Below are 12,460 nucleotides of genomic sequence, written 5' to 3' on the forward strand. Positions count from 1 at the left end.
ACAAGGTATCATCTTGTCAATTATTTACCTACATACTAGCCTACTGCACTAAACTACAGGCTACTAGGTAATCTAGTCAACGTTATTATAATTTTCTAATTATAGTTAGATTATCGTAGCTAGGGTATCCAAGGATGAGATATGAAAGTTTCCAAATACGGGAGAAAACCACAGGAAAGGAAAGATATGGAAGACTGGGTAAGTCAGGGGCTAATTAGCAAACTTCGGCATTAAGCTGCGAAACTTTAATGACTCTAGTGTTGTTGGAAATAGAAGTTTAAAGTCATTGCATCTTTCTCTCTCTTTCTGAGGGATGGAAGATGCAGCGAGATAACAATTTAGAACCGGTGTTTAAAAGATGATTAAAAATATCTTACGAAGATGGAACTAAACTTGTAGCTACGGCTACTGAAGAAGAATACTTACGCTAACGTTATCAGATTTACATTAAGAAGATGAGGTAGATCGTTAGAATAAATCAAACCATTTAATGGTTTATTCTAATTCAGCACATCAAGTGATGTGAATTTAAAGTCTTCCTTTAAAATGCTCTCTTTTGCATTTTAACCATGCTAGGAAATTCAATGTATCTTGCCACGATATGCCTGTCATTGTCCCAGAAGCGTTACAATGTGTTATATGATTTCATTTGACGTCAACAACTTCTGCATTTTCAAAGCTTCCAGTTGAAGTAATTATGTTTCTTCTCTGTGAGTTATGAAAACGCACCTGTAAACCTAAATGCAAGTAATAGCAAAAGGCCACATTGTTGTATTCTATTTCAGAGTCTGGAATGCCTAGACATGAAAGTTTTCATTAAAAGCAAGTCACGATTTTGCTATATTTTTTTTTTTTTTTTTTACATCTGGGTTTTATTGTGTATGCATAATCGAAACTGATTTGTAGTCTTTTATCACACACAAAAAAAAACATTTTGAGGGAACTGTTTTGGAATAGCTCTGTTGCTATTTCATCATGCATTTGATGAAGAAAAATTATTCAAAATCATGGCAACTAACAAGTTACTAAATTATATGAATTGCTTACTTTGTTATTCTTCATTCATGTTTTGACCTCTGGTTTGTGGGGTCTAAGTTTTGAAAACTCAAATTCTGAAACATCCGTCTACACTGAACAAAACTGTGCAGCACGAGAGGTGTGTGTGATACGTGAGATGAGGTTATACTTTGCACTGGTTACAATCAGATGCAGCAATTACGGTAACTGCCTTCTAGAATGGAATATGATTATACGCATAGTGGAGGTAGGGGAGTACTCACTCAAAGTAATTCCAGTTTAAAGACAAAATTAAATTGCTGAACTCTCTTCTGGGCATCCTTGAATTTCAAGTCTCATACTCCCTGAATTAATTACGCAGGATTTGATAAACAGCAAAGCTCCAGAATTTCTGAGAAAATTACCACATTATCTTCTTTTTTTAAAAATAATCTCAACAACACAAAGTTATTGCAACCAGCTCTGCCTGTAAATTATATACTAGGCTCACCGAAATATCACACCTCGTTAACGACCAACATCCTAGCTCCCACGTTGTCCGAGAACCGCACAAAGTTTGACATAATTACTAATTACTAAGTAATGATTAATGACTGGCAATTATTATAATTTCAGTACCCTAGAGATACACAACACTAAGTCCATTTTTTCAAAATTATTTTTTTAAATCTTTCTAATACAATATTTCTTTTTTTTATTACCCAACCATCACTTATGGTGCATCTATGTTACTTATTATCGACCAAAGATTTAAGCAAAATAACTACCGTGGGCTTATACGTTAGAAAAAACCGCGAAAAAACTCTTTCATTTGCTCTCTTGTAAAAAATTTAAAATTGGACATAGTGTTGTGTATCTCAACTGATTTATTTTGTAGCTTCAAGTGGCCCATTTTATCTAAATTATTTTGTAAACATAGTCTTAGAATTTTTTTGCATCTTGAAATAAATTTGATAGAAGGATTTTCAATTTTGAGGCAAAATTTCACACTTAAAAGAGCAGAAGGAAGCTATAGTTTCCACGAAGCTTCGGCTTTTACTAATTCAATAGAAAACTAAAAAAATAATGGAAAAACAGACAAGACATGAAAAAGGGAAAGGATAAACTGGCTTTTCTTTTTCCCATTTTACAAAATATGAATATTTTTTTTTTTTGTTCTGGGGTTTTGTAATGTGATAAATAGTTGGGTTCGCCGCCCTGTAGAACACATAATACTCTTTTGTTATAGAAAGGCTTAAAATACGGTTTCAGATTTTTTACATTCTCTTTGGTGTTTCATTACTTCAGTTAAAATAACCTTTTAGCCACCGCTAAGGAGAATAATACAATTTTAAAAGAGATGATAATACCTGTAACTAGGTCTTTGCTAAATGAAAATGTAAATAAGATTTAACTGGGGTTGCTATTTTCAGTTGAGCTCACCACATTCTAGAGGCGAGGTGTAAATTAATATGCCACACACCTGATTTTATCAACCTAACAGCAACAACACACTAACTATAAGGGCGACCAACTCTAATTTTGATCAATAAACCAGAAACTGCTACATTCTCATTTTGTTTCTTATTATTAGTATTTAAATTTGCAAATTTCTCTCCACAGTAAATTTCACATTCTCACTGAGAAAAACTATATTATTACATGAAACAAAAATTTCCGACTTTAAAGTAAATCAGCTAACCACTAATGTCACTTTACAAAATAGATATATTAGTTCTTTGTTCTTTAGTGTTTAAAAATTATTCCATTGACGTAAACTCCTAAATGATGAAAATCAAATATCTTTTTGGTAAAAATGTAAGTTTTAAGCAAATTTTATTACGAGGGAAGACAAAGTCGAATTAGTGTTCACACATTTGTTGTTCTTTATTGACCTGAACGAAGTTAAAGTTTTCTCACTTTTCCTTTCTACTGTAATCAAATGTCTCTGTCTAAACAGAACATTTAAAAGCAGCCAGCCCTAAAACCATAGGTGTACTTTTGTAAAAAATGTACAATAAAAGAAAAAAAAGAGAAAAGTGAAAATAACGTTAGTTAAGGTAAAGAACTAAGAATTTTCTGAATTCGAAAATTCGGCAAATCATTTTATGGAAAGCCTAGAAGTTCTCAACTCCACCCTGTGAAAAATCACAGAAAAATGTTTAAATAAGAAGTTATAGACCAACGTGCATTTGGTTGAAGAAAAGTATAGCAGATAATCTAATTTATGTATTCAACCTTAGAAGAATAAGTACACTACTTTAAATAACTAGTACCCATGTTTCATATTTCTATCGCAATTCTATTTCCATCTAATGTAATGTTTTTGTTATCGTCTTTTTACCAATAGGGTATAACTGTTTACACTACTCCTTAGTACCGTAACTAATCTAATTTATAAGAATTACCCATCAAAATTGAAGGTAACAGGATTAGTTTCTTCTTTCATTGAAGAATAAGGAAGGAAACTGTTCACCATCTCACAGTAAAATGAACAATGCAGTTTTATCAAATATCGGTCACCTACACTTTTCTGGAATAGTTGCTGCCAAGTATGACCAATTCTATAATTGGTCATCATGACGTATTTTTTACTTTTTTTTAACCACAGTGACATTGTATAACACGATGGGCACAGTATAAAAATAAACTTTATCAACAAAATTTGCTTAATCTATATCATTATTCACCAGCAATGAAACAGTCTGATAATTAAAGATATTTAAAGTATCTACTTTAAATTTGGAAATTTGGGGTTTAAATTCCTGTGGTTAAGAGATACGTATATGTTTAAAGTAGAAGTGATGGAAACTTAATTGTACAAGCATTTATGATGGAACCAACTTAAATGAATAGTGTTTAGCCTTTTACTGAAGACCGAATTTTCACAACTTAGATTAAAGACTTGGAACCACCGTCTCAGTCTACTGCAAAGGTGCAGAGTCCACCGCTTTTAACCCCGTAAAGAGTACTGAGATTAGCTTTTCATTCATCGGTGGCCAATGGAATGTGATACATCCTTAAATTGAATCAATATTCAAAATTAAAACAAGTTTAGTTGTAATCAATCTATTGTAAATTACGAAAGGGTAGTATTTATCATTGAATAACTCACATGAGATGAGATCTTTAAGTGAAGCTTTACTTGGTGCTTTACAGAAAAAAAATAAATAAACAAATAAAAAGAAAAATAAAAGTATAAAATGACGTCATTTAGGGCACAAGCTGATGTTCTAGTTAAAGTTGAAATATCAACTAGTCTCCTTCTATAAAGAAGCACGAGATCGTTCCTACTACACATGAAAGGGAAATCAATAACCTGCCTCGAAAGAGAGAAACTGATTTACGTGTGAGTTTGTAAGTCTCGACGTGTACCTCTCTCTTTATGTCCTAAATGTTATATTGACCTGTCGAAAGATTACTTACTACATTGCGGTCAATTTTCATCATTAACATAGTGTTTGTGTTAAATAATATGCTCAGTTATTTCTATCTTCCAATTTCCTAATATTAAAAAACGTTATTTTCAATTTTCTCTTAGAAAAACTTAAAGTAAAATCAAAGTATAAAACTTAATTGAGAATAGAATGAGAACAGAGAAAAACCAACATCAAACGAATCAGATTTCAGAACAATAAACTTATAACTTACAAATTTTCTTGACATTCATAACATTTGAAGAAGTCATATTTAATTTATTAACAACATCACACAGTGCATAATCCTTAATACTGATATCATGAATATTTGGTATTATGATTGTGCAAAAATATACCCTTCAATGGGATATCCTGTTCATCAAGATAAACTGAAGATATGCGAAAGATGGAAGCCGATTGACCACAAAATAAAGTTTGCCAACCAACGCAGCAAAAATATTTAAATTAAAAAAAAAACTGATTTCTGTGGACTTAGTAAATATATATACTAAAGTAAAACAATATTGTCGCACGGTTTAAAGCTTTGACAGAAAAGACATATTGAAAATTGATGGTTTTCGCTTCATTTATCATTTTAAAAAATAATTTGTCAACAGATAAGTGATAATGGCTGAATGGTGGGTTTCCCACTGAGAAAGATTTTTCCATAAAAAAAAGGGGCTAAAAAACATTAATCACCCTGCTGCTATTCATTCAACGAGCGATTGAATCCATACTGGAATGAAAACAAATCGATTAAAATTGTACACGTTCTAAAACTTAAGTAAATGAATTCTATAATCCAAATTATGCCCACAATAAAACTACCCACCGACAACCTCAATGTTCCTTCTAAACATAAAATCTTAAACATACATCTACGGTAAAAAATCAATTTCCTGAACTTTCTCCAGAACAATCGAGTGGTATACGTACATCCTCTTGTAGCAGAATAAAAATGATATGAAATATTCCCAACTGCTGCAATATGGGGGGTAGAACCAAATAAAGCTTGACTTATGGAAGAAGAACGTGAAGACGCGTCTCCCAACTACCAGTGTGTCTTGAGAAACAATTCACAAAACCAAAAAAACTACAAACTCAGGAAATGTGAAACATTAATTCTCAGATGGAACTATGAAAAAAAGATCACGTTCAATACTAGCTCTTTTAAAGTATTTTTTGTAGTAGGATATGAGTTTATTTTTTGCTAAATATATAATAAAGAATTTAATACCTGAAAAGAGCTTTGTTTTTGCGGTTACCATTTAAAGAGAGTATTTTAAAAAACTTGTAATTGTTGCTATACTCTTTGGTGTATACCACTTGTGCTTTAATAAGACGTTTCTTTGGAGGTTTATAAAACTTCATAACAAACAATATAAAGCATAACAATATACAAGTTTTGAAAAAAATTCCTTTCTCTGGCAACTGCCAAACAACCACCACCTCATAATTTAAAGCCTGATGAATTGTGAGTCAGCTAAGAGCAATCACTCTCTCTCTATTTCGATTTGTTTAATTTGTGCTTTGGAATATAATAATATGGCAAGTGTAAGAAGAAGAAAATGAAGGCGGACCGAATTAGACAAAATTATTATAGTTTACCTGAGGGTATTTGGTAAAATTAAAGTATAAATGATGGAATGGCGTAGAGAACGTCATGATCCCCGAATGAGTGTCTAGAACGGTGAACGGCTTAAATCTAAGTAAAGAAACGGTAGAAAGTACATTGTTATTATTAATGAGCTTGTGTGGGAGAGAAGTTCCCATTATTTAGCTTAGAGGGAGTAAACAAAGTTTGCGCTACTTTAAATCCCTCAGGCCAATCCAGTTATTTGTTCCAATGAAAACCAATTTGGCTTGGGTGCAAAGAAATTCAGTACAGTTGATTCAACTTACCAAGATCTAAAAGTGGAAAGTACATATCCATTCATGATCCTGCAAAGAATCCAACCAGAAGATCTAGTATTTATTTTGTCAGTACACCTATTGACTGGGATTCCCTACCCTAGATCCAAGCGCCAACATTAATTAGAATTAATCTATTATAAAACATTAATGACTGTTGAAAATTAGATGTTACAAAAAAATGTAAACAAAGGCTACAAACACCATTCAATTGTACTGTTCAACTAGCACACAATGTAAGGCTAGCGCCCTTCAATGTCCTACTTTCCCGCCTACTGAAACTTACTTTCTTCCAATAAGTTCAATTAAAATTGTTTCAATTATTTATTATTTATTTTTTGTTCCAAGATGTTCCGTTAATAGAGATTTCATTATCAAAGCTCGACCTAGAGAGAGAAAGAGAACTTAAAGTTCAGAATTTTTTGTACTTTCTTTTATTACTGTTAAAACAGAGTTATTTTCGAAAACATCAATTATTTTGAGATTCGAATTTTTAATAAAAATAATGAGAATGGAGTTATCTTTAAACCAGCCTTTTGCTTACTAAATACCCAAAACAGTTTACTTTTATACGATTTTTGGCCAAGGAAATTGACTTTTCTTTTTGTATCGGGTGTGTGCATTAATTTTAAGGATTTTCTAAGAGATGGCGTTACTAGTATTGAATTGCATCAGATTAAAGTTTAATTAACTTCATTATGAAGCGTCATTGTTGCGCTTTATTTTTCAGTATATGTCATATCGCTGTTGTGTAAACATTTTTTTTTTAACCTTATAACATGTCAACTTTTGTACCAACAAAACGCAATTTGCGGGAAGCTTTACTTTTCTGTTTCAATTGGAAGAAAAAAGCAGCTGAAAGTCACCGATTGCTGTGTGAAGTTTATGGTGAACATGCTCCATCGCAACAAACGTGTGAGTACTGGTTTCGACGCTTTAAAAGTGGGGATTTCGATGTGGATGACAAAGAACGTCCAGGCCAACCAAAAAAATTCGAAGATGATGAATTAGAGGCATTACTCGATAAAGACTCGGGTCAAACGCAAGCAGAACTCGCAGAATCATTGGAAGTTGATCGAGCAACAATTTCGAGACGCTTAAAAGAATTGGGAATGATTCAAAAGCAAGGAAATTGGATGCCACATGAATTGAAGCCGAGAGACGTCGAAAGGCGATTTTGCATGTCGGAAATCCTGCTTGAACGCCACAAAAAGAAGTCGTTTTTGCATCGTATCGTCACTGGTGATGAAAAATGGATTCACTACGACAACCCGAAGCGTAAAAAATCATGGGGTAAGCCCGGACATGCAACAACATGGACGGCCAAGCCAAATATTCATGGCGCCAAGGTAATGCTGTGTATTTGGTGGGATCAGAAGGGTGTCATCCACTATGAGCTGCTGAAACCAGGCCAAACTATAACGGGCGAGTTCTACAGACAACAATTGATGCGTTTGAAGCAAGCATTGGCAGAAAAATGGCCAGAATATGCGTCCAGGCACGAGTCTGCAATTTTCCATCATGACAATGCTCGGCCACATGTTGCTAAACCGGTTAAAACGTATTTGGAAAACAGTGGATGGGAAGTTCTGCCTCACCCGCCTTATAGCCCAGACCTGGCCCCTTCCGACTACCACTTGTTTCGATCGATGCAGAATGCTCTTTCTGGAATACGCTTCACTTCTGAACAGGGTATCACAAATTGGCTTGATTCTTTCTTGGCTTCAAAAGACGAACAGTTCTTTTGGGATGGAATCTATAATTTGCCCGAAAGATGGGAAAAAGTAGTGGCTAGCGATGGACAATACTTTGAATAGAATATTTTGTACCAATTTTTTATAATAAAGCTCCAATTTCACAAAAAAAAAAAATCCTTAAAATTAATGCACACTCCCTATAGTATCCAGGGGAAAGAGAGGAACTAAACACTTAAATAAAAGTTGCTAAAAGAATGAATTCCAACAGAAACACATGAAAACGGTTCCACTTATTTCCTTTAAAACCTGATATAAATAGATCCTGAAGAAGGGAGATGTGGTCTGACCACTTATAGCCCCATATAAACCCCGCTTAAGTTAGTTGGGGGAAAAACAACTGATTGGGTTCAGCTCGTCGAACTTATGCGAACTTTATAAGCACATCAACTTCCAAATTTATTTAAATTTTTGGCACTTTTTGGTACAAGGTACATTCAGAGAAGTAACATCTAAGATATAAGAGCCAAATGTGCTCATTTTAAAATTAATCAACATTTTCAATTGTATGCACAGAAAAAAAAAGCTTTCGAATTGTAATTTCAGGCAGTTAGAAAAATTCTCTGAACTAAGCTGCAGGAGTTGTCAGTGAAATACCAGAGCATGAGGGTGTGAAAAGTGACGCTCGCTTATGGGAACCTCCCTTGGCATCGGCGTTCCCTAAAGCTAATCGGTTGTGAGATTCAGAATGTCCACAGTCTTGAATTTCTGCGGAAACATTGTATATCTAGATTGGAATAGTTAATAGTTCATCAGGATCTTGATCTTGTCATCTACCATTTAAAAATTTTATCAGGTAACCCACATATAAATGGCGAAAAGACCGATTGCACTGCCTGAAACAATGTAGTTTTATTCCTCCAAAATTCCAAATCCCCTAACGTATAATTTTGTATAATTACGTTTTTAATTACAGTCTCAAACTTTTAAGACCAATTTTCCGTTAAAACTAAAAGAACAGCAAAAGAAAATAGCGTTCTCTGCCGAATCGTGGAATATCGTTAAAATTATTAACATGAACAAGTCTTAATCTGAGTTCTCCACATGAAAATAGGACCTTTCATTTGCACACAATATACTGTTTTACATTAATTTATTATTAATTAAGTTTTAGTGAGCATATTAATTTAAAATAACATTTTATCACGAAATGAACAGCACCATCATTAATAGTATTAAACATCTTTTTTTCGTATTCTCTTCAATGTGAACGAAGAAAACAGGATTTTTCTTCCTTCTGCTTAATCTAGTAACATTACAGCACAGTACAAGCTGTTAGATGACCTTTAATCGACAGCCGTTAGAGGAAAAAAGAACTTAATTGGCTGGCAATATTAAAATGATTTAACACTAAGTATTGTTCGAACTATTATGTACTTCTAGCCATGATGATGATGATGTTACAAGAAACTACCTCTATTAATACTTTCGAGTCTCTCTAGAATCTACTATAGAACCAAGAGAATGATGTCCATGATGTTACTTCAGTATTATATTGCATTGTTATAATCTAAGACTCTGGCCGAAAGTGAAGCAAGTCACACGCAGTTATGCAGTTATATCTTATCTAATTTAATATTCTCAAGTCTCTCTCAAATCTTATCTGAAATACATACATATTTAATTAAACTGCTATCAAGAATGATAACATTCTTTTTTTTTTTTTGCTTTCGTCACCAGTCTTCCCAAAAACCAATATGGGCACAAAAAAAATTGGCATATTTTTCTGTCAAACTTTGCGCTCGACTGTACATCTGTTTTCGATAGCGTTCTCGTCTCCCAATTCTGTGTTAAGAATAAATGAATTAGCATTTTATATAACAGAAGCCCTGATTTTTTCTGTTAAGCAAGAAGTGACTTCTCTAATTTCGATGTAAACTATTAAAAACATCTATTTATTTACTTATTAATCTCAACTGAGAGATAATAATCCGAGATAATATGGCAGCCCAGAGAAATGAAGCTTATCATTTCTACCTCTTTCAAGAACTGCCTTAAGAAGTATTTTCCACAAAAAAATGTATTAAGTAATAGTTTAAACCAACTCGAAAATTTTACCACCAAAGTGGAATACTTCCTTTTATGTGGTTTGGTAGAAGATTCCCTACGTTGCACGTTGTAGGTTGTTAGAAATAACAGCAAAATGAAAGTGAACGTCAGTGAAGAAGATTCGTCATATAGTAAGTAGCCTGCAAGAATTATATTGCCGAAGTCAAAATTAAAGAAAAAGACGTCCAAAATTAAATTATAAAAGGAGGGAGAAGTGGAGGACCATGTGGGTTAGCTGCCAATGACACGGAGACAACTTGATAAGCTCAAACATAATGCTAAAAGTGAAGACTATATAACCAGAAATGAACATAACTAAGTTCTCTAAACTCAATTTCCGCAAACTGTGCCAGCCATAATTTACGTTAAGAATCAAGGACAATACAACATTTGAATATAAGAGACCTTCACTGGCCACGGTTCCTGTGTATCAACTTTCGCATATTATCACCTTAGATTTTTTTATATTATATCAAAGTAAAAAAAGTATTAAATGGCCCATTACTAGTAAACCGCAACCATGTGATGTATTCCAATGCTATGGGTGCCGCCGCATTTTGGGGCCCTCTTCGAGAAAATCACCAAAAAGGTGATAAATTGTTTTAGTAATGTGTTAGATACCTATTGGTATTTTTTATTCAGTCAATATCTGTTTTTTTCTCTTAATAATAATAATGATTAAGCTATTATAATGAACCTAGCAATAATTTATCTAGGTTCAAGGTAATCATAATTAATTATCTGCAAACATTGGTTTAGTTCCCACGTTTTAGATAGACAGGCAAACAAGTAAGAAGGGAATAAGCAACAGTCATATTCTTCAGATTATATCCAAAATTCGATTACGATTAGATCGTAATATATCGACTTACAGTATGTTATAAGAGAGAGGGGAGAGATACAAGTTTTCTTCAGTAACAAAAAGTATTTTTGCATTTCAGAAAAAAAGGCCAACAACCGGTTTTACAACCAGCAGAATTCTTATAAAAGAAGAAGAAGAAAGAGTTAAGCTGCTTATGCCTTGTGATAAGCTTATTTCTCATCATAAATAAAATAAACTTCTTTTAGGCGGGTAATGCCAGAAAAATGTCTTCTACTTTAGGCAATATATTAAAATAAAAACACCTTAACTCTCAATAGAAATAAACAAGAATACGCACAACAACAAAAACAATCAAATACATAATAGAATTCAATCAGAAAACACTAAATCTTAATATTACCAATTTACAAGGTGAATAATAACTCAGTAAACGAACAAGAACTTACGAAAAGTGCTGAATAATCGACTTTGATGAGTTTCTTTTCAGTTTGTGGTGCAGAATATGGGGTAACAGGCGACACTGTTTCACGAGAGTCTGAAACAAATTAAAATAAAAATGTCTTAGCCACAAGTTCATATTACAAATAAAAAAATATATTAATATTAAAGAGGGATTGGGCTAAAGTGGATTTACACGCAGAGAGCTCGGGTTCGAATCCACCTGCTGGCCCCTCAGATTTTTACTCTTCCTGGGAGCTTCTTACAGCCTACTGTCCGGAGATGGAAATAATTAAATAATAAGGGAAAGAATTAAGCAACGGATGTCACTGAATTCCTAAGTTCGAATCCAGCTGATTTCACTATGAACATTTAACGATACAGCCACCAAATTGTTGCGCATAAGGTGTGGCTGAGTTGACAGTAGTTCTCGATCGTGCAATAAAATCTACTAAAAACTCGCTTGGTTTTTAGAAATTACGTACCAGATGTATTAAACAAGCGATCTGTTAGTACATTTTCACTGAAGTCTCGGGTTCCAGTTCTTTGCTTCGGCAGCCAATAAGGAAATAACAGCAATATAAGGGAATATTATTTTAATTACTTTTTAAAAAACTTTTTTTAAATTATCTCCTGAGTACAGTGTCATTCTATGTATTTTATAAATATTACTTTTTATTTCTAATTGCTTTCAATTTAGCACTAGCCTATATTTAGTTACCAATAACTTCTGTACAGGTAGTTAAATAAAAACAATCAACTTTTATTCAAGAAACTATTATATGACTTAAGACCATATTCCAAGATCGTATTGCATGCTCTTATAGCCTACTGAACGCTTACTAAATATTTTTTAATTTTGTGGCTTGCAAATGAAAGTTATTTCTAAGAAAAATAAGAGAGCGCGTTCCAAAACTCATTTTGAAAACATCAGCTCTAAACATCAAAGAATTTTTATTTATAATATCTCCGCTGACAATACCCACATATGTGAGTAAATTTTTTTGACCGAATGGCCGATTGCTCTTTCACGAAATTGTAGAATATTAGATTTGCTAATGACTGCGCTA

At 33.1% G+C, this 12,460-nt stretch overlaps 1 protein-coding gene across 7 annotated transcripts in view; it reads right to left on the reverse strand.

The window, feature by feature from the left end:
* The window catches only part of spir (spire type actin nucleation factor), a 252,872-nt gene that overhangs the window by 20,141 nt on the left and 220,271 nt on the right, over positions 1 to 12,460 (reverse strand). For all 7 annotated transcript variants that reach the window (XM_074131878.1, XM_074131881.1, XM_074131880.1 and 4 more), the window contains one exon: positions 11,399 to 11,487. In XM_074131878.1, the coding sequence (XP_073987979.1) occupies positions 11,399 to 11,487 (89 nt within the window). The remainder of the gene's footprint in view (positions 1 to 11,398; positions 11,488 to 12,460) is intronic.

Source organism: Rhodnius prolixus, unplaced genomic scaffold, assembly GCF_049639745.1.
Source record: "Rhodnius prolixus isolate KJV_2025 unplaced genomic scaffold, Rpr scaffold_4, whole genome shotgun sequence".
Taxonomy (NCBI): Eukaryota; Metazoa; Arthropoda; class Insecta; order Hemiptera; family Reduviidae; genus Rhodnius; species Rhodnius prolixus.